The following is a 27,076-nucleotide window of genomic DNA, read 5'->3' on the forward strand; positions in this document are numbered from 1 at the left end:
TTACATAGTAATAACAAAGGCCAACCTGAAAGCAAACTCCACAAGCCTGAAAGTTTTATTTACTTGCCATGGGCAGTCGGGCAACCGTTAGTGTGTCAACCCCTGTAATGGAAAATACAAAGTGAGGCTGATCAGCACAGCTGAAACAAGTGGATTGCAAAGTAATTTTGTCTATTAGAACTGATTTCCAAAGTTGTTTATGGGCTGAAATGTAGGCCTATTGAAAAACTGTGCAATTGAAATGCCTAAAGGAATTAAATACAAACAAAAAACAAAAGAAACATCTTTGCCTGATAGCCCAGGGCCGAGCAAACTCTGCACAGCATATTGGCATATAAACCAATATCCTGTGCAGCTTGGAGTGTTGACAAGGAAACTACATTTAAAAAAAGCACTGATGGATGATAACGAGAGTATTGAAAAAGTAGGTAAATGCCTGTTTTTGTGTGTCTGAACCCCCCGTGACTGAATATTTATTGAAGATTTAGAGTCACTAGACCTTACCCGTTCGATATGTGCTGCAAAATATGTGCAGAGTGTGGGTTATGGGGAAAGTAAGCAAGTTTGTTTTTATCCTCTCCTTTCTTTTCTTTTTGTTGTGGAATGATTCCGCCCTCTACTGGGCTGTATTGGTCACTGCAGTATAATGCATTTTGTGACTGAGTGACTGAGTGACTGACCTCTCTCTAAAATTATATGTTAGATGGCAAGAGCACACTTCTTTTAAAGGGATGGAAAAGAGGATATGTGTTTGGTTATTGCAACACTTGCCGCTAGCCCGCTACATCTTGGTAAAACTGAATCCATTCTTTTTGGGAGTAAACATTCTCTAAGGGAGATAAATGTAAACGATTTCAAGATAAAAGTTGATGACACAGTTATCTCTAGCAAGGAAGAGATAACCTATTTGGGATGTATTCTTGATAAACACCTGTCTGGGGATAGCATGGCAACAATGGATCAAAAAAGTAAATCAAAGAACGAGATTCCTGGGTAGAATGTCCTCTTTTGTCAACAAAAGGGCCCTCTTGCTGGGGCCATCATTCAGCCCCACTATGACTATGCCTGCACCTCCTGGTACTCCAACAACAAAATGCCACTGAAGACTATGCTCCAAACCTCCCAAAACAAATTGATTCGACTACTTCTCGACCTAGGGCCCATGTCCCATGTCTCCTCCAAACATTTTGCAAGCCTAGGATGGCTCAAAGTAGAAGACAGGGTTAAACAACTAAAAATGGGACTGACTTTCAAAATAGTCAATGAAAAACTTCCCTCAACCCCCACAGTGCCCGCTAGTGATGCGCGGATAGGCTTCTGAAGTCATCCGAATCCATCCGCGCAAATTCATTATCCGCCCATTATCCAACCGCATTAATTATATCATCCAATTTATAAATCCGCACCATCCTCATCCGCAACTTCAAAAGTATTATTATTATTATTACCCTTATTATTAGGCTAATATTATTTTCTGGTAGGCTATTCCCTGTTAGTTTTCTTAGTTGTGCGATCACAGAAATGCATTGATCTAGCCTACGGAATGTCCCGTTCGTCTTTTTTTCTTTCTTTTTTTTTTTTTGGGAGTCGGTGCTGTGCGTCGATGCAGACCAACCAGACATGCAGGCAGACAGAGTCAGACACACAAGAGAAAGAGAGATTGAGGGAGAGAGCGAAAGCGAGAGGAACAAACACAACTTAGTGGGAAGTTTAACTTACCTACTGTACAGTACTTTACAATATGGACTATGGAGAGATTCACTTTTAAGCGCAGCGCAACAAGAGGTAATGATGAGTGCGACGATGCATGCCGTGATGCCGTTTAAGTGGACACAGCTGTTTAGTTTTATCGTGGACTGCACATTGCCTCATGAAAAATGATGGTTACTTTACAAAGTATACAAAATAACACACACTAACACAGACACAAGCATACCTAGATTTCGCTTTTTATTGATAGATATATTAGGCCATAATTTATTTCCTGCATTATTTCATCCGCGGATATCCGAAATTAATTAATAATTATATTTGATTGATCCAAATCCGACTGCACCGCGGATCACCGCGGTCCACCGCGGCTAAAACCGCTATCCGCGCATCTCTAGTGCCCGCATATCTGACCAAACACCTCCAAAAAGTTAATGACACCCACAGCTACAACACTAGAGGGAGTGCACACAACGATTTGATAATACAAACCCATAGTACAAATATGGGAAAATTCTCCTTCTACAACAACACCACTCAAGTGTGGAATTCCTTGACTATTTCCCTTAAAACATGTGACATGCCTCCGTCAAAACGGCCCTGAGAATTCACCTATCAGGTGGCCAGAGGAGAAGGTAGGCATCACTTCTCCTATAAGACAGGCAAGAAGTGAGACCCCCCTCCCCCTATTTACCTTTCACCTACCCCCACTTTCTCCCTGCGCTGAGCATATTGTGTATTTTTTAATTTATTTTTTCCTGTAAATGCAACAAATGTTATTTTTGTTATGGTTGCTATGTCAGTAAATTGAGTGCCAAGGACTTCCGACGTAAAAAAGACCGTGAAAGGCCTTATTCGGGATGTTCAAAATGTACCTGTGCTGTGCTGCATCTTAAATGTGACTATATTGTACATGTAATGTTGTTCATTGTGGCTAATAAAATATTCAATCAATTCAATCAAAAACCACAACCACTGAAACTATATTCATCCTAATTCAACTCATCTCGGTTGACAGCACCGCACCATTAGCCCCACGGTCACTGAACTAAATATTGGACCCGTCACCCGATTGTACAAGCAGCGCAATCTTCCAAACATTCATTTCATACTAAAATGTTGGGGGTTTTTTTCAGAGAGACAAATCAGGAGAAAATCTACTTTATTATGAGCCTTTCTCTGTCTCAGAAACACAGTTGCTCTCGCAGGATTTAGCACAGTAAACATCGGACATTCGCGGATCAGACGGCACCCATTTGTAGGATTTGTGTACCATTTTGCCTGTTGGTGGCTACAATTAGGATGTGGATCTTTATAAATTGGGCTCTATGTAGTGAAGGGCAGATGATTGGTGATCAGTCACTCACCATTCTTCCTCTCTCTGATTGGCAGCAGGTTGGGGGCTGGCTGCAGGGACAGCTCTTGCAGCTCATTGGCCACAGCCTCACTCTGAGGGCTGGGGGCGGAGTCATCTGATCTGGACCCGTCCCCTGACTGGGTCTCCATGGTTACCAGGGGGAGAGAGTGACACTAATGGACAGACCTGAGGGAATTAACAAACAACATACATACGTTTGTATGCTTGTTTTTTGAGTAACTTGACACTTCATCTTTCATTTTTAGCGTTCAAAGAATCCTCAAAACACATCACACTCAAGAAAGACACATATAGACACATTACAAGATACACACAGACACGCGCACGTACACATAAACACACACGCGAACACATAAGATTACTTTTTTTTTTTTATATGGAATCTTACATCAGAAGATTTCTTGTTTCTTTACTGAAATCAGACGTGTGAATAGCCTAATTTATTACAAGTATACAATGTTGAATGTTCCCTTGCACAGTTGAAAAAGAAATCTTGACATTAACTTAAAAACGTCTATCATGGAGACCTTGATATACTGCCCTATATCACACTGCCCTTTCTGTTTCTGTCTCTACCGCAATCTCTTAAATAAATCTATCATAGTCAGACGCACACCATTTGTGAGCAGCAGAGCATACTTGCTAGCAATGCTATTACACACTTTTACCATTAGCCAATATAAAGTCATCCATTCCATCAAAAAACAAGTTACAAGTGGAGACATTCTGTGAGAGTGCACCATTTTCCTGTGTATCCTTCCATCCTACTCATCCCACACTATTTCTTCATCCCATCCATCCATCATCCCCTCCACACAGAACAACACAATCCCCAGGCAGTTACACACCCTTCCTACTGCCATGCTATCTCTCCCTGCATCTCACTCTGTCTTGAATGACCCATTGCTTGTTATGTGAGCCTGTAGTTAACGGCGAAGACATAACGGAGGTAACGGACACTACTGCGGTGTCTCTAACCCACAGTAAAGGCCCCCGCAGCTCTGTCGTCCCGGCAACTCACCTCAAAGAGGGGAGAGTTCTTATAGCGCTACTGTGCACAGGATTCAATGCAATGCAGGCAAAGCATTGCCGTGGCAACTTGTTGCATAACCGACTCCTGGCTTCCCAGAAGACAAATATTAAAGGTACAGTTAAAGTTACATTCACAAAATCATGTCATACAGTATGTCTTGTCTTCATGCTACAATAAGCATATCCCTATACTATGGGTCTAAGTAACAGAGTCTCCACCATGTGGTGGCTGCCAATTATAGCAGACACAGCACAGAGCTTTTCCTGCCTTTGTGTGTTCTTTTTGGGAATCCCAAGTTGTTGAAACCCTCTAACAAGCAGTCTGTGGGATGCCCTCTAGGCTACCAAATATGAGATGGTATGTAGATGTGGTTGATATTTAATGACCTTGGTCATAAAGGCTTCCTCTAAGTCTAAGCTAGGGACCTTTAACCCCTTCCACGTCAAATACAGATTTATCACACTGGCATTCATCATTGTTAGAGGTTTTCCAACTCAGGGCCAGATTATCAGTTATGGGTTTAAGCTCCTGAAGGTCGAGGACGACACAACCCACACTGATCTAATCTCAAATGGATGCAAGTATGCCTATGGTCGTATGGTGGGAGGATGACCATGTGGCTTCCTGGTGTAGCCAGAACAACTTGGAACTCACTGCTCTGAAGACCAGAGATAGTGGTGGACTTCAAGAAGAGCTCAACCCCAACCGCCCCTCTCATTCTGTTACTCATCACCGTGGAGTCATTAAATTTACTTTTTATTTTTTTCCCCCTGAGGCAGAGAGGCTAATTAACGATGGATGCCCAGTGCCTCTCACGGAGAGAGTGAATGTACAGCAAGTAAAAGTACATCTTATGTTCACTGTCATGAGAACTGCTCAGATGCCCTTGGCTCCAACTGTCCTCTCATCTCCTTTCTCCTCCTAGAAACATATATTAGTGAGTGGCCTATCTGCCTTCATGTATTACCTTAGCACTGTAGGAGTTTGTGGAACTAATGCACTGTCGAATATCTGCTGTAAACGCCTACTAGTCAGGCTGGGATGCACCGACTGGGAAATTCTGGGCTGATACCAATGTTTATAACAATTGGCCAAAATACCTTGACAGCAACAAAAATATCTGCACATACCCCCGCATAGTTTATGGGGGGGGGGGGGGATTTAGACAAGACAAGTATATCACCCAATTAGTCTATGGACAGGTTAGTTTAATATAATATACACTTGTATGCCTGTGTTGCTTTCATTATAAGGCTCTATGAGTCGTTATGATTGAGGCTACAGACAGCTTTTATTTATTTTTTGGTCCAAAATGGCAACTATAGTATAAATCAATCAAGCCAACCCTAATCCCTAAATAACTAATCTGATTCCTAACACCAACCTAAATCATTCATAATTAATATTAATAAAAATAAACATTATTAAACAACAATGTTGCTTGTGATGAACTGGACATTTCTTTTTTATCTTTCATCCCTTCAAAATCTATTTCTCAAGAGAAACCTTTATTTACATTTGGCCCTCACAGCCCTCAGGTAGACTACAGTAGTAGTCTACACACATTGCACGCAGCCAGGAGCACGTGAAAAGAAAAACTTAAACGATCTTGATGCTTTGGCAACAACTCTGATGTCTGAGGATGCAGACATCAGAGTTGTTTTAAATGTCATAAACCACTGCTGGGCAGAATGATAACTTGGGAGTCGCTGCTATACCGCATTTATACTTTATTCATGCTTTGTATCATTGGTTCTCAAAGTGGGGTCCGGGGACCCCCAGGGCCAGGGGTCCTTGAGGGAGTCCCCAGCTAAATGATAATTAGGAACCAAATGGACCCATTATATAGAGTGTACAAATAGAACCAAATGGACCTTAGGCTTAGGGTTCATTTGGTTCCATTTGTACACTACTACACTCTCATGGCTAAATGTTAAATGATTGATGAAATGCCATTAAATGCGTGCCTGTCAACATTGAAATTAAAATGGTTGGGTATCACTGCTAGAGCCATATAAATCTTCTCTTATTATGGGAATATCTATTCAAATGGGGGGTCCGTGGGCTATTAAGTGTCAATTTGGGGTCCTTGACTTGACGTGAAAAGGTTTGATAAGCGCTGTTTTATATAGCATTGCGTTTGTGTATGAAACTGCTAAACTCTGTTGCAGACAGTATAAAAGTAGCTGGCAAAACGGTACTCGAGTAGCAAACACATAAGTACCCGTAGGCTATACTGTACACGCTGTAAGAGCACCTTGCACTCGCATGTAAGAGTAATCCAGTTCAGCACAGTCAGCTCAGCTGAAGGTTATTATAATGCAAAGACGTACCTTGGTATTATCTTGACGCCCATTTTGGTCTTGAAGTACTGTAGAGTAGCTAAAGCTAACTGTCAACTAAATCTTCTGTATGTTCCCTCCGGCAGCAGTCACGCCTCCACAGACACTACGGAGGCAGTATGATGCACCCGCTGAACTTGGTTGGGCTGCGAAGTGCGAATTAAAACGTTTTGTTACATGGTGACTGTCTGACAGTCAAGATCAATGATTTAAAGAAAAGGGGAAACAAATATTGTTATTTGGTCTGTCTTTATGTTGATGAAAATGTATAGGCCTATTCAACCGATCGCTACCGAAAGTTTCGCTGGGTATAGTCCAGGCAAACTAGCGTTTTACGAGAAAGTAATTGTAAAATATTTTTTTTCTTCACAGACCTTTTCTATAAGGTCTCCAGAACAACATACTAAAAGTCCTAAGAAATCCCAGTTGCGGAAATATGTTTAATTGACATTAATCCAAGACTTACTATACACTACACTATAAAGGCAAAAATGACTCCCAAAAAATCTGCTTTAAGTGGGATGTGAGGGGTCAAACTAGGGGTTATTAATTATTCTGAATCCATTGCAAGCATTTGTTTTGCATGAAAAACATTCCTTGGGCTAAAAACGGACCCCAAAAGGCTGTGAAAATTGATGACTCATCACTAAACCATCGTATTGTGGGGTCATTTCTTGCCCAAGGAATGTTTTTCATGCCAAACAAATGCTTACAATGGATTCAGAATAATTAATAACCCCTAGTTTGACCCCTCACATCCCACTTAAAGCAGATTTTTTGGGAGTCATTTTTGCCTTTATAGTGTAGTGTATAGTAAGTCTTGGATTAATGTCAATTAAACATATTTCCGCAACTGGGATTTCTTAGGACTTTTAGTATGTTGTTCTGGAGACCTTATAGAAAAGGTCTGTGAAGAAAAAAATTATTTTACAATTACTTTCTGTTTTGGGTCCAAAATGAGCTAGTTTGCCTGGACTAGTAGCTGTATTCCTAAAAATAGATATGCACACACACTGATGGCACGACCTGAATCGACGGTGCACTGCCTATGGTGCTGCTGCTGGAGTCAAGACAACATCCCATTCCTGGTAGGACAGGCAGCAGTGTTGTAATTAATAGCTGGTTGTGCGGTTATTGTGTCCGTAGGAGGCGAGTATTAATCCATGAACAATTCATGAGCTACGTCATGTTCGCTCTGGCCATTAAAAAAAAGTTTGTTTACTAAAATATCACCACTTTTCCACGAGCTTCAGGATTGGTATGCTCTACAAATGGGACAAAACAGCACCATCTGCTGGACAACTGCGAGAAAATCTAGCACTCAATGTAGAATGTAGATGTTTAACTTCCACCAATTCAATTCAATTAAATATACCTATTACATTCCACTAATTAATTAAATATGCAATGTCAATGTGGCAATACTATGCACCTACAGTGTGTGTGTGTGTGTGTGTGTGTGTGTGTGTGTGTGTGTTACAAATTACAAAGTAAAGGTCTTTGCACACTGCGTTTTTCGGGATACACTGCGTGAATTTTGGAGCATGTAAATAAAAAAATCAACCTCACATTATGTCAATCACGTTTGCACACTGCCGCCCGTTTCGTATTTATTTTCGGACCAGGGTTGATTTTTTTTTCTTCCGATTTTCGCAACTGTCGCCACTGGGTCCTTTGCTCTCTATCTCTCTCTTCTCTCTCTCCTTGGCCTGAAAAATGCTTTAGAGGATTTCAGATTTCCAAAACGCAACGAAAACATGCAGTGCAGTGTGCAACCAGCTTAACACAGATAATTGTTATTAACAGCCATTCATACATTTAGACAATAGTTAAAAATAGAAAAACACACATCATTTATTGTGTAGACAGTGGTATTTACAGTTAAATCACAGTAGTGTGAAACAATAAACAGGTATACTATTCTTCCATCTTATCATCTTCATCTTTTTCCTGTTCATTTTCCTCTTCATCTTCTTCCTCCCCGTCGTCGTCCTCCTCCTCCTCCTCATCATCATCAAAGTACTTTTCCTCTGCATCTCTGCTCACTATGTCCAAGTTGTCATAATCAGGGTTCTCATCAACCTCACTGCAATATAAATGCACAAACACATGCAGCCACCCAGACACACAATAGATGTATATTATCGTCATTCAGTTAGCCAGTCAGGGCCAATATCCCAAACTATGTGAAAGTGCAAATGCAGGATTCCTGCAAAATGTGTGGTGGTAATTGTCTTGCAAATTTGCAATAACCTCCATGATCCTTTACACAGTTTTGCATTGCCTCAGTTCAGAGGCTGTTCATCATGTGTTATGTGAAAACATCTGCTGTTATGTTCCGTAAAGCTAATTTATACTTTGTCTTCAAGTTAAAGATTTGTGCAGTGTATACTCCCTCCCCTCCCCCCAATCCACAGAGCACCCCTTTGCTTCAAGTATTGAAGCAAAGGGTTACGCCAATGTGAGACTATTGGTCTGTAAATGTCTAGTGATTGGTAACCTGTAGTTGAAATCCTTGTCTTTGCCGTCCAGGAAACGCTGGTGCATCTGACTGACAAACTCCTCCCTGAGCATGACCTTCTCCTGTGCGGTTGGCTCCCACTCCTCTTTTCCTGAAACATCACCTGGGAACACAATCACATAGACATTATCCCTGACTGATCAGATGGAAGAGGAGTACAGTGTGAGAAGGGACAGAAAGGGAACAAGAGTTTGGCCACCCAATCCATCATCTAAGTTCACAGAGGATGATCCATGCTCTTACTGATGGAAAGAGAGAGGGATGGTACAAGCAGGTAAGTGAGACAAATTGATAGGGGAGAAAGTGAAACACTGTGGTACACATTGAGACGGAGAGAGAGAAAAAGTCTTCTGACCACTCCGTTGCACCAAAGTTCAAATGACTAAAAGTGGATCTTTGCGACCACAAAATATTCTGCCCTCACCATCATCATCTTCCTCTTCCTCCTGTGCCGCCTCCTCTCTCTCATGCTCCTCCTCCAACCGATTCTGGATCAGCCTCTCCTGGTAGGAGTCGAGGAGGAGGTGGGCCAGCCCTTGTTCACCTGGGCACCCCGCTTGTCCTTCTGCACCTCCCTGCATAGCCTCCTGAGAACGTACCAGTAACTGTTGTCCAAGGCAAATAAATGTAAACGACAAGGCAGAATTAGCACTTTGCCCATTTAGGCCTAACCTATAGAATAGGGCTAAATCAGAAATTAGCCTACAAAACAAATATGTTGCTACATACTGTACATGTACTGTAAGCCCCTCCCAAACAGCAAAATGTGTTCCCGGCCTGAATGGGTTAAGTACTGCAAACCTCCATCAGGACTTTTGATTTTAATGTCATCATGGTTGACCTTTTTTTTTATATTTATTGTGCAGCACCAAAGGTTATGCCAGTGTGAGACTATTGGTCTTGTTTTGTAAAGAAATATATTGTTTCACAATAATGAACAGTAATAATTCTAATTCTGTCATATTTTTTTCAATTGAGATTTTGATTCAGACTTGTGCCGACTAATAATTATCAATACAAACACTACCAGTTGTAAAAATAAAATAAAAACATATGTGTGAGCAATACTAAGTGGGGTAAAGTAGCATGTTGTGTCCTTTTATAATTGTGCACCAGTGCAATCCTGTGATTTTTTATTACGTAGAAATGAAGCATTTCCAATTCTGTCAATTCACCAAATCAAAAACAAAAACACTCAACACATGTAACACAAGTATAACTGATTAGAAATTGTGTAGAACAAAGTCATCCCACCTCATCATCGGTCAGATACTGGCCAATGTACTGCTCATACAGTAGGGGCGCCCTCGTGCGCATCTGCTCCTCACTAAAATACTGACCCTCTGGGACAGGAGGAGGGAGAGACAAAGGCAGAGTGACATAGAAAGATGACAGCACACATGGTTGGTTACGTTTATTATCTATCTTTTGTTTTGCCATTTCTGCGTAATTCTTTATAGTCATATTGAGAGAAACAGGAATGGTGGGGGCAAGAAGAACTCATTTATGTGGTGTAATCAGGTGATCCACTGGGCCCCCCAGTGTTGATTAATTTTACAGTGTGGCTTAAGGTCAAGACACTTATAGAATGTAGGGATGGGACGATAAGCGATATCATCGTTTATCCTGATAAAAAACACTCACGATAATCGTATCGTGGAGATTTAATGTAACGTGATATCGTCCTCCGTCATGTACTGGGATCAATTCACCTTTTATTTGCCGAGCTGTACCACTTAAACCCTCTATAATTGGTAAAAGGTACTTATAATATACGTACTTGATACAGTCTTTTTTCACTCTATTAAATGTCTATGCCTAAAAATAGCTGATCTACAAGCTCACAAAGCGTTGCATTGCGACGCGTTGTGAGCTTGTAGATCTGCTATTTTTTGACAAATGTTCCACCCCAGGATAATGGATTTGATTATCGCAATAATATCGTAAATCGCGTTTTCTTTGGTCACAGTAATCGTGATATGACATTTTCATATCGTCCCATCCCTACTAGGATGGGGGTTGTCTGTCTGTCTGTCTGTCTGTCTGTCTGTCTGTCTGTCTGTCTGTCTATATACAGTATGTCTGGAATTGAATGTTATTCAAGACATTGCATGTACTGACTGAGGATCTAAAATTGTGGACACGCAAATGTCAGGTTCCTCAGGCTTCACCACTGGTCACTGGACCATCAGAGAAGCTATTCGAATTAGTGAATCAATTATGCTAACCTTCTTTTGATCCTATTAAAATAATATAATAATATATTATATGAACATATTCTGAGGAACCCAGCCTTACCCCTCTGGAGGGCCCTGAGGGCAGCGTAGCGCTGGTTTCGGACCCTGGTCTTGTCTGCGTGTCCAACAGCCCGTCTCTGTATCACTCTGCAGTAGTGTTGGGCCCTCGAATCAGAGCGGAGATGTGAGAATGCCTCCAGATGCTTGGGCTTCAGATACGCCTGGAGAAATGGAACAGGAGAAATATTGGACACAACATTTGTGATTGAGGATTTTTGTGCAAGACTGCTTATTTAGAAGCAGACATTTGGGTCACGCTCTGTTTCAGAACAAGCTCAGCATGAATGTTATTTCTTTAGTTGTATGTCCATCTGCCTACTATTTAAGTTTGCTTGGGCACAAACACATATACACTAGTACTCCATCTCTCTTTTCATCGTACTGAGATACATAGAAAAAAAGAAGAAAATCTCAGTCTCACACACACAAGTTCATATAGTTCACATACTAGTAAGACGCCTCAGGGCGATTCTTGGCCATCTGGCCAGTGATGTATATCGGACCAGTTACTCACATATGGAGATCCATGTACTGTATAGTACATTCCTTTTATGCCCATAAATGGAGATCCCTGTCTGAACCAGCCACACAGATATGGGCTGTCTTCCTTCATATATGGGCATCCCCATATGAAGTCCTGTTAGATATGGGCTTAATATTGATGACATCAGGGATCTCCATATATGGGCATAAAAGGGATTCTGTTAGAGTGGTTCCCACGACATCACAACATACAATATATTTTATGCCCATACATGGAGATCCCTATCTGAACCAGCCACACATATATGGGCCATGCCTTGGCCATCTGGCCAGTGATATATATCGATGACATCAGGGATCTTCATATATGGGCATAAAAGGGATTCTGGAGAATACCTATATGGACATTTACATAGGTGATGTCACAGTGATGTGTCAAGGGAACCACAGTGTCAGGCGATACACGGATACATGGAGTCCTGGACAAGATGTGCCGGACATCACAGTGACACATGATGTAAGGGCGACAAACCCATAGACCGTAAAAATGTGTATGCACACAGAGACAAGCTCTGACATTTCCTTCGGTCGCAATAATTGAGCCCTACCTGATACCTCTCCAGGAACACCAGGGGTCTGCTCTGATATTGCTTGAGCAGCTCTTCCCTGCGCTCTTCCATTGTCAGCTCAGCCTCCCCTATCTGCTGGCTCTTCACCATGCACCCACTAACAGCCACTGCCTCCAACATAGCGCTCGCACTGCTGGAGACATCCTGAGGGACACCGTCTGAGGTATGCTAGGATAGAAGGGAACGCAATGAAGCACAATTGAGTAGGAAATCAACAGTCATAGCACTTGTCAGAGTCTCTTGATAGATATGTGAAAATATAAGTACATTACGTACACACACACACACACACAGTAGCTCAATCTGTGTGATCAGAGGATAAGGACACACAATCAATGTCTGTGTAACTGGATTTCTAGATAGAAATAACGTTTAATACCGTTAGACTCACACCCATCTCACCTGCTTGTTCTGCTGTGGTGCTATGAATGTAAACTCACATCCTAGTAGCTCTGTGTTCGAGTCTACTGGTTCAACGACGGTCAAAGTCGTGCTGCCACTGCTCTCATATGAACTAGGTTGTGCAGTTGGAGGCTCGATCTCACCCCACATACTGTAACTGTAAGCCGATCGTCGGGCAAATAGTTAACCAATAACCGGATAACCGCTGTACCTAATGTTACCTATCTTCTAACAACACATTATTAATTTAAAAATGTTGTCGAAGAACTATTAACAAATTAATTACGTATGTTTCGTTTGTTGGATGTTTTAAACGAGAGCACCATTCCATGCAATAACGCAGCCATATTGGTCCGATCTTATTATTGTTCCCCCTCCTCGTTCAAGTGACTTGCCAATGGTTCCGCTTTCTCTTCTATAATCTCTATGATAATAGCATGCAATTTAAGCAACAACCTATGACAGTGGTAAAGGGTTATTATTAATGTTAATGATAATAATAATAATAATAAGGGTAATAATAATAATGCATTGTTCATAGGCAATATCCAAGTCCATACATAATATGGAAAACAAGTGAATGACATCATGACCATTTGCTGGTTTGTGTGATATAAAATACATAAATAATCAAATCATTGTAATATAATGATTGGCATTCAATTTACAATTATAGTTCTCAAAATATTGGGAAAACTTCTGGTAAAAAAAGAAGATCTCTTTGTTTCTGATTTAAGGGCCATTCAAATTGAGCACTAAAACTATAGCCTATAAAGATATAGGTTTTAAAACTCGTTCTAACTCAAGTGGAGGTGGATAGCAGAGTTCACAGTCACCAACTATAAATACAACAATGTGGAAGATATGGTTATAGTTATAGTGCTCATGTGGGCCAGCTTAGTAGGCTACAATGTCAATCAAATCATTTATTAGCACAATATAAGTAGTACAGACTAGTACTTTTATTGATTGATTGATTGATTGATGTAATACTTTATTAGCAATTTGCAAGCAGACAAGAACAGTAAAGTACAGTACAATACCAAATGGATTTTAAACCCAAGAAAGCCTATATGGCTTGTTTCCATTGGGGTCCTTTCCTTTGTACTCAATTGACCATTGAATACTTTATTAGTCAGAAATTAAAAAAAGAGGTAGGCTACAGTCAGACATTAATATGGCTAAAAGGATAACACAAAAAAGACCCGGGGGCTGGGTACTTAAAGTTGTACTATGTAACTTTTTTTATAAAACAAATCTTAAAATTCTCCTAACTATTAAATCACAAAAGTTTTAGAAGATCCGCGCCGTGAATTTCAGCCTGTAAAGCCTTCTCTGTATGTAAACTGAGATCCTTGCCGTGGACCGGATCTCGCGCCAAAATTGCGTCGTCACACTACCGGCCAATCACAGCGAGGGTTATACAACTGCCGGCCAATCACAGCGCATCTTGAAGTGGGGTCGCTATGGCAGCCATATTTGTTGTCGCCCGTTTGTACCATCCCTTCTCTAGGTAATTTCGCCTACCAGGCAGGGTGAAGGAGTCCGTATCTCTGGAATTACTGAACGCACAGGAACAAGGGACCCCTTAAAAGATAGATCTCAGCGAGGTGGAGGCAGACGCGGGGGTCTGAAGGTACGAAAAACGTCCGAAAGACGCGGACGCGACCGCGGTTTGCTATAGGGCTAATGACCACTAGTTGGGCATCTTACACAGTATGGCTTTAATTTAGAAGAATTGATTACAATGCAAGAAGTCACATGGCTTATTGGCAGTTGTTTCTTTATAGGTGGTGTAATTGATCATTTTTGTAAAAATGTTCATCTCTATATTGATATTCTGACCCCATCCCTCCAGGCTCCAGCTCTTAAATGAGCAGAAAATAAATGTTCAGGTCGGGATATGCTAACATAAAAATACACACACTTGCATGCACGCGGCGCGCACACGCACACTTCCACCTTTCCCTGCCCTTCTCCCTTTCAGTCATTCTGCTTTCAATATTTGCTCCCTCAATCACCTACTCTGCCATTTACTTACTTTTTCCCTCACACATTAACTGACTGATTTACTGACTGATGCAGTGTGGCTGCAGTCCTAATCTTTGATTCTCTTAAGCAGCTCTATGACTGTATCCTGTTTGGAGCAGAGTCGCTCCAGTGCCTGGCACATTCTGTGCTGTGAGTCACTAATCTTTCGCAGAGTGGTCAACATAACCATCTCCCTTCTCTGACGTTTCTTCTCCTGAGCCTTGTTTTGGCCAAAGCAGCCTTTTTTCCAGGTGAGACCTAATGGCCTCTTTCTTTTGAAGCCATAAGTCTTTATTTTGGTGTTCTGGTCACGAGCGCTTGGGACTGAGGAAGGCAGGTGGTGATTCTGTGACAGTAGAGCACTTGTGGCTGGCTCTGATTGGATGGATTGCTGCTGAACTGTTGTTTCATCATTGGTCTTTCCAGTAGCGACAGGTTGAGTGTTGTTTTCAGAACCTGATGTGTGAAGATGCCCATCATGAGAGCTACTTTGTCCATCACTTTCTGTCTCTATCTGCTCTTCTTTCATCATTTGAAGGGTTATGGGCAAGGCTCTTCTACAGGTATCACTGTCACAACTTGCTTTCTTAATTTCTGTGTCCTCTTGTATCTGATTGTCACACATCTCTCTGTCCCTGCACCTACCGGTAATCTCTTCTGCGTTAACTTCTTCAGCACATTGACAGGAAATAAGGTGGGGTAAATCTGAAGTCTGGTTGGCAGTGGTTAGTAAGGGCATCTCTGTTGTCGTCGTGTCCCCTGTTTCTGTCCCAGTGCTGTCCTCTCTAGGCTCTTCAGTATGCTGTGTCTCATCATCATCAATGTAGTCTTCTAGTGGCATACACCAATTCTCTGTTCACAAACAGGGCTGGATTACTTCAGAACATCAAAATTATTGATTGAATGAAAAAGGTGAATACGATGGTTTTAATATTTTTCAGGTAGGGTGAACAACAACAATACATCCTGACTGTTAACCTTATTGACCCAAAACTCTTTGGGGTAGCCTTCTGATCAATGCTGTTAAGAAACGATGAGCTGCTTCTGCATACATACTTTGTGTGGTGCTGTTTTGAGTTAAGTGAAATATGGATTTGTGCAATAACAGCTGCAATTACATGTTTGTTTGTGCTGTGCATGTTAAGTGCAATAGGGGTTGTGCAACGACAGAAAGTATGGTTATATGTGTGTTTTTGTTGTATTGTTTTTATCTATGTTTTAGTGATTTGATGCACTGATCGGTTGGCACATTTAATTTCGTTGTACATATGACAATGACAATAAAGATCTATTCTATTTTATTCTGATCATTCCCAACAAAATCAAATTTAATTAAATCCATTCTAAAGTTATTTAACTAAAAGACAGACAGACAGGGACAGAAACATACGGTAACCCCCATATAACACTGTTGGTGGTGTTAAGGCTGTCAATTCAAATTGATTGCTTATTCAATGAGAGACTGTTGACATTATGAGAAACAAACCTGATTCCAGATATTCTCTGTTGGATGAAAGAATACTTCTTTTGGTCTAAGAAAACACAAAATAATTAATAAAATGTAAGCTGTAATTATAATGCAGTCAATCATGATTTCATAGGCATCATTATCATCAACAACAACACGTGTGTTGATGGCTGATTCGGTTTAGTTTTAGTTCTACTCTTCTTGCAACAATTATTTCTGTGCACTCCTGTTATTCTCTTATCAAGGTTTTGAGAAGTTATAAAATCTGGGATGCACACAAATGACCTGATGATGAAATGTATGTCATATGACGAGGCTTCACTACTGAGACCTTATACATGCATTATCATCCCTTGGGATGGGTCTGTTATCACCGTTGTCATCCCTTAGCTAAGGTTCAGTAGTCTGACTACCAGCTCCCAGGAATTGGTAGATCCGTTATCACCCTTGGTCATTGTCATTGCAATAAAAAAAGGTCCCACCCACGCTGGGATTCGAGACAACCAGGTTGTGAATTCTAGCCATGCGCTCTTACTGAGGACGCTACTGAGACGGAGGCACCACTCCCTACATTTTTGTTTCAGGGTTAGATTTTAGGGTTAGGTTTAGGCATAGTTTTACTGAGGTTAGGGTTTGGGTTAGATTTAGGCATAGTTTTACTGAGGTTAGGGTTAGGTTTAGGTTTAGGCATAGTATTTTTCACTGCCACGGTTCGTGCCGTTACCGAGTTATGTGCCGTTATGGACAGAATAGTACATTTTAAGCCCCCCTAGTTCGCATGGTCCAAGTTAAAACCAAGCAAAAAAAAAGTCGGCCAGCTGCCTCGTTAGCTCACCCAGTAACGAGGGTTAGCAGGTAATCCAACGGCCTGGGTTCGATTCTCGCTGAGGGAACGACCAGTACATTACAAGACCAAGGGTGATAACAGATCAGGCTACTGAGCCTTAGCTAAAGGATGACAACGGTGATAACAGACCTTTTGATTTGCTTGTTATTTTTCAATATGGTACTCAATACATTTTTAAGAATTATCTTTACTTAGAGTTGAGTTTTGTGAGAAGTTGAAGAGGTGCACTTACTGCACTAGGAAAAGCCAGGCACAAAGGACAGAGGAAATAGCTAACTATAATTGGCATCTTACCACAGACAACCTCATGAGGGAGACTTTTAAGCAGGTCCTCTGCTGCTTGGAGACAGATTTCCCCCCAATATCTTCATACTCTTTGAGGAGGAACCTCTTCTCTCCTGGAAGCAAAACAAAAAAAAGATCAGTTATCAGTTTGGCGTATGTGTTTTTATAAGTAGTTGATAAGAATTGACAGTCATTTTCATCAGCTCATCATCTTCACCTTCTTTAATTTCAGAATAATCCCTTCCGTCCTTCCTCTGCTGCACAGGTATCATGTTGCCTCCAATCTCCATCTTCCTGCAATTATTCATCTGACACAAGTAAGAGAAAAGATTATTGAAATATCATACATTAAAGGACCACATTTTCAACCTGTTTTCATGTATTTGGTCCTCACTAATGCTCTTTATAAGATGGGACCATTTCTCTCTACTCTCAGAGGAGGGATATGAGATCACCTTTTTATCCTCTGTGTTTCTCTTCTTAAACCCAGGAGTCGTCAAAAGACCCTGCTGTGATGAGTGACAGTTAGAGGGCAAAGACAGAAAATTGAGAGACAGTTCAGTTCCTTACCATTGTACCAACAACAATAAACATCAATAAAGTAACAATAATAAAGAAATAAAAATAAAGATATACAATAACAATACAATAGCACATTGTGGGGTACAAAATGGACATTTACTGTATCTATGTCTAAGTGTACTGTGTATAGGCTACTATATGCTATGTCGATTCAATCAAATTTGATATACTGTAGTGACTTTATATGTTGTAAGATTCTTGAATGTGTCCTTAAATTATCATCACTTTACCTAAATATAGCGTTTTTTGACCATTAATGTGGAGATAAGCTACGATATACAGCTACCTGTGACAGCTACGATATACAGTATAATTGTTGGGTGTGACCTGCCCCTGTATCACATTTGTACAGAGAAACTGTCATGTATATATTATCAACAGATGTGTAGTTATAGTGTATCACCAGTAATATGTGCATACATTAGGAATATATGTGCAGATAATAAACTGTAATGTTTATCAACAATATACAGTCAATCCAAGTTGTGACGCATTTAATGAAGTGAGTAGCTTACTATACACTTAATTGGCCTCTGAATTGTTTACATCCAGTAGTAGACTAGTAGTAGTAAAGCTACACTACGCAGGATTTCTAAACAAACATAAACATTGCATTATTCTCTAAATCACATAAGGTAAAAAACTAAGCAATAATCTCCTCATCCCCTGATTAAAATTCGATACTTTTATTTGTGTAAGACCAGTGGAGGGAGAATAAAAATAGTTACGTCTTGCTGCCACTTGGGGCCACCAACATACTGTGAAAACCTCAGTGCAGCTTTTATAATAAACATTAATTGTATAAGCATATAGAATAATATTTTGTGCTGTGCTTATATGCAGTTGAGTTCTTACTTTAAACAACAACTCCAAGGACTGGTCATCAGATAAGATGGAGTGTTTCCATTTCTTACAGTAACCTTTTCCTGCATAGTTCTCAAAGGCAGTAGGTGAAAACCAGCACCCCTCACACTCGATACACACCTCACCTAAACAGGGTAAAGCCCAAAGATGCAGGAACACAAATCAAAGAAAAGATAGCTACTGAACTTTTCCTAATATGAAGGAACAATTTATCAACAATATATCAATGCGGATGTAGGTCAGACACTTTACTCAATTTGTAATAAACATATATTACCGAGAGCACCTTTCTGCTTTAATGGACATTTGTTAAAGAAGCTAAAGTATTCAATGCCCACTTACCCCTGGCAAGCTTTTCTACATCCAGGGTTCCCTTTTTGCTCCCGCAGGTGACAGGAATCACATCCAAGTCAACAAAGCTTGCTCTCTCTAGAAGTCAACATCCAACAAATGTTATGTTTTGCCAGACCAAGATTATCCACAGAGCACTGTTAAATCTGTTATTTTAACCTTATAATTAAAAGCGCTGATAGTCAGAGTTATTTTGAAAAGTAAAAGACGTGAAGCCAAATATGAGGAGAGAAAACGGAGTACAATAATACATTGATTCATTCTGAGAATATTCTGAGAGATACATAGAGAAAAGCCACTGTCTTCATACAGGAATTAAGTCACTCCCCTCAATGGGGAGAAAGAGAAAACATCATTATGGAGAAAAGCAGTACCAGGCACCTGGGTAGCACAAAGTTGCATAATACAGTATGATCTCATCTCAAGTTGATGACCTCAGTGTAGGTTTAAGGGCATACTGACAGTTTTAGGTTTATGCTATTGGAAACTCAAATAATATGATGAGCTATCTTTAATGACAAGACAAATGTAAACACTTTAAACATACAATGATTAAAGCACATTCTATTGAATTTAATAATCAGGGCAATGATTTATGTATGTGTATGTATGTATGTATGTATGTATCTAGGCTATGTATGTATCTCGGCTATGTATGTACAGTATGTTTGTAAATATGTGTTGTATGTATACAATATAACAATATTTATATAAAATATATTGACTCTCACTCCTGTTTGGTGTCCTCTGGTTAAGGGTGTCCCGGGAGGATGAACCTGGTCGGGACCAGGTGACGTCGACGTCCTCCTCCTCTTCATCATGCTCACATCCTTCTTCTTCTCCCTCCTCTTCATCATGCTCATGTCCCTGTTCCTGCTCCTCTAAATGATACCTCACTCTCTTTCCTCTCCGCAGACTCCTCCTTTTATCCTCTAGTAGAGACCTCAACCTCCTACTGCTCCTTCGGTTCAATCCCCTATCCTCCTCCAGCTTCTCCTCAATAGACTCATCTCTGGTGCTCCCCATCTCCACTTTCAGATATCCGGCCTGAAAAAAAAAAGAAAAGAAAAAAAGGCTAAGCCTACTTTTAAAACACTGTCACAAATACAATAATGTTTTACCTATCAATGGTATTGGCTTTTTGCCTATAGCCTACTTCATAATCTTTCTGCAACGTAATAGCAAGTTCAAAGTCGATGGAATTATCCTTTATGGTGCTTAGCCAGGGGGGTGCTTAGCTTCTGAGTGGTTAACTTCCTCAAATTATCTGGATGCATGTCAACCCGGAAACATTTTAACAGTTGACAGTGACAGACGCATGTTGACAGTTGATAGTTCGTTGACACACTGACAGATGCACCACTCGTCACCACTGTATAGCCTACCCTACCCTAGTCATTCTTTCTACGCCTATTACTGCAGTAGTGCATCCAAACAAATTTGCCTGACTCGTTGTAGCCTATATTTTTTGAAAATGTTTAAGCGCAAAATAAATCACCAAAGCTATTATATCTTATTGTATAAACAACTTACCTTGTAGCAGAATTTGAACCATTGACTATTTGAAACACTTTCCTTTACGCAGAAAGGAAACTGAAAGTACCGGGTAGTCTAAACTTCAAGCAAGCCCAGAAGTTTCAGCGAATGCATATCATCATAGCGCCATACAGTGGACACACAGGCTTATGAACAAACGATATTGTGTTTCGTCTGGACATGTCGTGGAACATAGCCAGGCTAGCTCTGGACTGGGCCATAGCTTTTTTTTCTCCCTAGTGTGTGAACACACCATAAGGAAACCCGCCCCCTGACCGGACAGAGCTAACTTCCCCAAGGTCATGCATTTTTGTATGAATTGAGGGAAAACAAGGGACCCCAATTTAAACAAGCCCAAAAGCTTTCTTGTGGTCTTTATCCGACCTTGTATCAGTGCGCTGTACTGTCTGTCACCTACCTTTTCCTACAAACTTCTAATAAAGTAGGCTTTTCAATCAATCAGAAAAAGCCAACCTCTGGCACGATTTTATTCCTTTGTGCCACCAGGGGGTGCAAACAGATAACGTATTTGAAAGTGTGAGTGTAAAAGTAGAAGTTAAAAAATAATCATTGTGAGAACCATTTTCCTGGTCTTCCAGAGACATTGTTATTTTACAATTAAGAAATAAAAAGGATAACAAATGACAAAAAGATCAATTACAGTATAGGCTACTAGGCTAATTTACTGCTTATGACAGCTTAACTTTAGATAAACAAATAACGATTATACAGTACATAGGCCTTAAAACTGATTAGAAATAGAGGCAAATGTACTCAGCTAGCTGTCAGATAGTCATACCTTATAGTATGTAAATAGAGGGATCAAGTACAAACTGCAAGATGACATAACAATAAATAAATAAAACATTCATCAAAATTGAAAGTGAAAGTATCTGAAGAATAAGAACCGTCCCATCAAGCGGTCAGCGTGAGGTAGGCAGAGTGCAAAAGTGGGTCATTCTGTTGGTCAGTTACTTTATTCAACAACTTACCAACACCCATGCCTGGTAAGTCTCTCTTTTTGAATGGTGGTGGTTAGGCTATGTTTTATTTATAAAGACTTGCATTTATTCTTGGCTTCTTTCCAAGTGTTTATGTCTGTCAGTGTCAGACTCAACAAGTTATTCATCTTATGTGGAATGCCTTTTCTGTCTTAAAACTAAGTCTAGTGAGATTTTACCTTACTTCAGCATTATCTTGTGAAACAAGGATCTTTAGTTTACTGTAACTATAAATAGCCTTTACAGTTACTGTTCAAGTGGGTAAACACTAGCAAAACACCAGTAAAGCTTACTGTTGTGTCACTAGGGTAGGGCAATGACCTTTGTTCGGTTTTTATAGGCCTGTGTGTTAAAGCTGAGATTTGTGCATTCTGAATGTCAGGCATATCTGGATGAACATTGCTTCTCCTATCGTTTGTTTTTTGGTAAGTGCAGCATAACATTTTCACAATAAAAGATTATCTATAATCTTTATCCTTCTAAATGTAGTATCATGTGTAATTTAGTAATTGTACCCAAAGTATGCCACATAACTGATCTTTATTTTTAAAATATCTTCACTTTTCCTGTTTGTACTTAACGACAGAATCCATGTCTTTGTAATGACTGCACACAACATGGCAGAGGAAGAACAGCAGGTGCCAGCAGAACGTAAGTAGGGGAAACAAATATTTATTTCAATAAAGGCAAAGAGGTTGTCAGAGTTAGGGAAAATGCCTTTTATTGTTTTGTCTTTCTGTTATCACAGACATGTGTTTAACTCCAGGACACTCAGAGGTCTTTCCAGTAAACTAAACTAAACACAGGCGTGTGTGTGTGTGTGTGTGTGTGTGTGTGTGTGTGTGTGTGTGTGTGTGTGTGTGTGTGTGTGCGCGCGCGCGTGTGTGTGTGTGTGTGAGTGCGTGCTTGCGCACGTGTGTGTGTGTGTGTGTGTGTGTGTGTGTGTGTGCGCGTGCATGCGTGTGTGAGTGTGTGTGGGTGCCAAAAAGCCATAATTATATCATGAACATGAAGGAGAGTGCACCTAAGCACTTTCACTTCTGCCCATAGGGGACACCTATACCATTCGTAAAGTTGCACTCTTTCTTTACACCCTGGTGGCAACCCTTGACTAACAGAGTACCATAACGGTGTACGGTACTCTGACTGTTACCCATCATATTTCAGCTTTTTTGCGAGTGGATCTGTTCTGTTCTGTCTGTAGGCCTATCCCTGTGATGGTTTTATTGAATGTCCTCTGCTTTATTCTGCAAGCTTCATGATGGGCAGGGGGCTTCTGAACATAACCATACTGCAAAAGAAATGATGATGAGTGAACAGGCTTTTTAATTGATTTGTTGAATTCACAGAGCGAGAGGCCTTGAGGATCATGCTGCTTGGGAAGAGTGGAGCAGGGAAGAGTTCAAGTGGGAACACCATAGTGGGACGAGAGGTGTTTAAAGCAGACATGAAGCTCAAAAGAGTCACTATGCACTGTGAAAAGGCACCTGGAACCATCAACAACACACCTGTGGATGTGATTGACACACCAGGGTTCTTTGAAACTGACCGGGACAAGGAAGAAGCCGTAAGAGACATTTTAAAGGGTGTCAAACTCCAGGGTGGCGGACCTCATGCCTTTGTGTATGTCATCCCATTAGGAAGATTGACTCAAGAAGATCAAGACACCCACAAGCTGATCCAGGCCAGGTTCGGTGAGAGGGTGTGGGACTACACCATCGTGTTGTTCACCCACGGAGACTGCCTGGAGGGAAAGACCATGAACGACGTGATCACTGAAAGCGATGAGAGCCTCCGCAATTTCCTGCGCAAGTGTAGTGGTGGGTTTCACGTCTTCAACAACAAGAATGCAGAGGACCCAAAGCAGGTGGAAGTCTTTCTGTCAAAAGTCCAGACCCTGGTGGCTCTAAATGGAGGTGGCCATTACCACACAGCCATGTACCCCCCAAAAGAGCGGAAGATCAGGGAAAGACAGGAGATTATCCTTGCAGAGAGAGAAAATGAGATCAGCCAAGAAGAGAAAAATCTAATGGAGCGCTACCAAGGCGAAGAGTTGGAGAAGATGAGAAGGGAGCTGTGGCTTAAAGAAGAGAAAAATTCAAGGCTGAAGGCTGAGACTCCAGCCACCAACTGGCCCATGATTTTTGTCCGTCTACTCTTTGTAATTGGGGTAATTGCAGTTTGTGGTTTACTGGGACCGATAGGAGTGGCGGTAGGCCTAGTAGGCCTTTGTTTGTTACTGTTCAAGCCTGTGTTTGCACAAAGACCATAACTTTCTTTTGGTATAATATAGTAGATTAGTTAAGCATATCTTACTTCGTAAATAAATAGGCTAATGAACATTGTTCATTCAGTCTCCATAACTGAAACAATGACACCATTATTTTGTTATAAAGAAAAAAAGATTTGTATGCTAAAGTAGTAGTGCAGCGCTTAATAACTTTGTAACCAATAAAAACAATTGTAGACCATAACACATTTGACCTCAACAATATGTGTGGATGTGGAAGTAGGCATGTGTGTGTGCTTGTGTCCCCTTGTGGCACAGCAGAGTAACATCATATTAGTGGGTGGCATAATATTTTATGTCAATATCTAAATGACAGTTTAAATATCCGTTTATTCAAAAAGCAGATGTTCCCATATTGTTGGTAAGACACAGCTGTTTTTGTGACAGATTTCTTTTATCAACTTTGTTGAATGTAATAATGTCATGTCTATTAGTACATGTAGGATGTGTACAGCGTTTTATAATAATGTTATAACAAATGTAATGTACTTGCTTCATGTATAGCCTACTTTAGATTCTGATTTACAAGGTCACAATGCGTACAACGCATTGTGACCAACAATAATGCAGGAGAGTGGACACTTTTGTGCTGTAACACTGGGCACTTGAGATAATTTATTGTGAATTTTAAAATTACCCAAAATAAAAGAGCACAAATATCTGAGCCACTGGCCAGCTGAAAACTCACTCCTAGAGTGATTATATAGGTCAGATATGACAGCATCTGAAATAGGGTAGTCAATAGCCCATATTTACAACAGTGGTCATGTTGCTCTTACTTCACTACTCCGGTATGAAGTAACTAAGAGAAGTAAGAGAAAAACGGCCTCATGCAAATATAATGAATGGCTGAGGAGAGAGGTAAAGGATACGACTGTGTTAAATCACTTCCGCTCTGCCAGTCTCTGTAGCAAAGCAATGACTGTGTCTTGTTTGGAGGAGAGCAGCTCCAGGGCAGTGGCTATCCTGCTGAGTGACTCTGCCATGCGCACCTCCCTCCGCTCGCGCCTCCTCTCTCGTGCATCAGCCCTCCGGCCAGCCGCCTGCTCCAGGTAGGCCTGCTCCTCCTGCCTCCTCAGCACCTCCTCCAGTAGGGAGGTGCTGCCCAGCTCCTCGGCGTCCATCAGAGTCTGTCCGTCTGCTATGCCATAGGAGGCGGTTGGAAAAGGGGAGTGGGAGGGGAATGTCGAAGGCAAGGAGGAGAGGGCATGGATATTATGATTGTTGAGCTGTGAAGGCTGTGGGGCCCGCCCCTCCTGCCTGCCCCTCCTGCCTGCGGTGCCTGGCCGGAGAAGTGGTGCTTTGAGTCTCGCGGCGCTGTGGATTTTAACACAGGGAGGCACGTTGTTGATCGATTCAAAGGAAGGGGAAGGAGCCGGGGGAAGCGTTTCTGTGGGATATGGTGAAGAAACAAGTGATGGACATGGAGAGAGGGCGGCCGGCTGTATAGTAGTGGTGATGATGTCACCATTCAGGAGGATGAGGGGCTTGAGTTCTGGAACCGTTGTCTCCAGGGCAACAGATGTTACAGGCACAGTGGTGGTGGAGGCGGTGCTACTGATTTCGTTGGTGATCTGGGCACCGGTGACAACGTGGGTCACTGACTTGATGACAGCGGGTGTGGTGAAGTCGCCATAAGGGTGGATGATGGGGGCGGGCTCTGACACAAGTGGTTTTGCAGCGATCTTCATTGCTTTGCTCGTTTTACTTTTGTTGCTGTTCATAACCTGAGCACCAACCGTGTCACAAAGTGTAGCATCCATCAGCTAGAGAAAGACATAAAAAAGTGATCAGGGAGGAATTGATTTTAGCAGAAAAGACAGACCTGTCAGACCACGAACATTATCTTAAACTGCAGGCCAAGATATAACTGAAACAATTGCACAGATATCAAAGGTGTCCCATTGAATAATTCTAGCCATGTGCAGGTTAGTTTTTTCATTTAACATACAGGCATGTATTGCATGCATCTGATACTGATTAGCAGTTTGTTATTTATTGGGCCCATAACCCTGACAAAGATATTCGTACTATTTTTGTCTATTTTTATATTTCTTTGGGGGGAATATTGAGTATTGTCCCCTGAGTTTAGCACCTACATCGAAGAACTCCCAGGATGTCTTAGCGTGTCCTGTCTCGCGGCTGCGGTCCTTCACCCTCTTGTAGGTGACAATGAGATTGTTCCATTTGCGGCGGATCTTTTCAACAGGAAGGACATGTCCTTTGGCCGCCATCTCCTCCTGGACACTCTGGAATAGCTGTGAGCGTTCCCTTGTCTCGTACAGCCCCCAGCGGCGGCCCACGGCCTCGATCAGATACATCACAGCCTTGGAACAGAAATCTGAGCTGGGAGCAAAGGTCTTCTCCGAGGCTACAGGGGTTTCAATATTACAAAGAAAAACGTTAAACTGTTAAAGTGAAAAGTAGCTTTTACGATATTCACTCTTTAAATGTGTGTTGTAAACTTGTAACATAACAATATGATTCATTAAGCTTATATTAACTACTATCACATGATTATTACACTGTAGTAGAATAGCCTACACAAACATACTTACACATACAACACATCATTTTAAGCCAATTCCTCTGACCTTGACACTGACCTGGAGTTAACTTTGAGCGGGTCTTTTCATCACCTAAGACAGGGAAGAACCTCTCTGCGCTCACAGGATCTATTGGGGAGAGAGAGAGGAATGTAAAACAATTGAGAGTGAGACAAGGTGAATAAATAGGCTATGATGTTATTGATGAAATATCATCATCAATCAACAGCTGGTGAGGGTCTCAGTAGGCTACATCATACATGAGATGATGATGTGTAATCAATATCCATCAATTAGTTTTAGCCTATAGCCTAATTATAGATCAAAACCAAATGACCAAACTACACCTTTTTCTTTGCTATTTTCTGGCTTGTTTGTCTCAACTTAACAAGCACAGAAGAGGTCTGCAGACAAACCCACTTGAATCATAGGCTATTATATTATTTAAATATGCCTACCAATGAAATGTTTAGTAGTAAA

General features: G+C 41.1%; 4 protein-coding genes across 4 annotated transcripts in view; 1 reads left to right on the plus strand and 3 right to left on the minus strand.

Moving 5' to 3' along the window:
• The window catches only part of LOC308282831 (myocardin-related transcription factor A-like), a 63,813-nt gene extending 57,299 nt beyond the window's left edge, over nucleotides 1-6,514 (minus strand). The window contains exons 1-2 of the mRNA XM_080723216.1: nucleotides 6,455-6,514; nucleotides 3,078-3,253 (exon numbers count right to left, since the gene is read on the minus strand). Coding sequence (XP_080579342.1) covers nucleotides 3,078-3,216 — 139 coding nt within the window. The 5' untranslated portion in view covers nucleotides 3,217-3,253; nucleotides 6,455-6,514. The remainder of the gene's footprint in view (nucleotides 1-3,077; nucleotides 3,254-6,454) is intronic.
• A 1,864-nt stretch (nucleotides 6,515-8,378) lies between these two features.
• On the minus strand, nucleotides 8,379-13,140 carry ccdc97 (coiled-coil domain containing 97). The gene is made up of 7 exons (XM_080724127.1): nucleotides 12,796-13,140; nucleotides 12,373-12,561; nucleotides 11,283-11,442; nucleotides 10,239-10,327; nucleotides 9,409-9,589; nucleotides 8,964-9,087; nucleotides 8,379-8,549 (listed from the first exon to the last, which is right to left on the minus strand). Exons 1-7 carry the CDS (start codon nucleotides 12,943-12,945, stop codon nucleotides 8,381-8,383), a joined length of 1,062 nt encoding a protein of 353 aa, XP_080580253.1. The 5' UTR covers nucleotides 12,946-13,140; the 3' UTR covers nucleotides 8,379-8,380.
• Nucleotides 13,141-13,266: 126 nt separating this feature from the next.
• Nucleotides 13,267-20,249, minus strand: LOC308282833 (uncharacterized protein; the record flags this gene model as incomplete). Its single annotated transcript, XM_080723219.1, has 8 exons — nucleotides 13,267-15,678; nucleotides 16,313-16,358; nucleotides 17,436-17,539; nucleotides 17,644-17,734; nucleotides 17,882-17,935; nucleotides 18,864-18,997; nucleotides 19,215-19,301; nucleotides 19,955-20,249. 8 exons carry the CDS (start codon nucleotides 20,247-20,249, stop codon nucleotides 14,894-14,896), a joined length of 1,596 nt encoding a protein of 531 aa, XP_080579345.1. The 3' UTR covers nucleotides 13,267-14,893.
• A 1,452-nt stretch (nucleotides 20,250-21,701) lies between these two features.
• LOC308283543 (GTPase IMAP family member 7-like) lies at nucleotides 21,702-24,114 on the plus strand. The gene is made up of 4 exons (XM_080723982.1): nucleotides 21,702-21,766; nucleotides 22,143-22,185; nucleotides 22,347-22,411; nucleotides 23,110-24,114. Exons 3-4 carry the CDS (start codon nucleotides 22,363-22,365, stop codon nucleotides 24,030-24,032), a joined length of 972 nt encoding a protein of 323 aa, XP_080580108.1. The 5' UTR covers nucleotides 21,702-21,766; nucleotides 22,143-22,185; nucleotides 22,347-22,362; the 3' UTR covers nucleotides 24,033-24,114.
• Nucleotides 24,115-27,076: the final 2,962 nt, after the last annotated feature.

The sequence above is a fragment of the Nannobrachium achirus genome (genome assembly GCF_963921795.1).
Source record: "Nannobrachium achirus genome assembly, chromosome: 4".
Lineage (NCBI taxonomy): Eukaryota > Metazoa > Chordata > Actinopteri > Myctophiformes > Myctophidae > Nannobrachium > Nannobrachium achirus.

Bases quoted from the DNA above. Each gene is read 5' to 3' on its own strand.
- LOC308283543 (XM_080723982.1), top strand. From the start codon at position 22,363: ATGACTGCACACAACATGGCAGAGGAAGAACAGCAGGTGCCAGCAGAA. The intron at 22,412-23,109 runs GTAAGTAGGGGA...TTGAATTCACAG, and splicing joins ACAGCAGGTGCCAGCAGAAC to AGCGAGAGGCCTTGAGGATC.
- ccdc97 (XM_080724127.1), bottom strand. From the start codon at position 12,945: ATGTGGGGTGAGATCGAGCCTCCAACTGCACAACCTAGTTCATATGAG. The intron at 12,562-12,795 runs GTGAGATGGGTG...CTTCTATCCTAG, and splicing joins CACCACAGCAGAACAAGCAG to CATACCTCAGACGGTGTCCC. The intron at 9,088-9,408 runs GTGAGGGCAGAA...TTGTGTTCCCAG, and splicing joins GGAAGAGGAAGATGATGATG to GTGATGTTTCAGGAAAAGAG.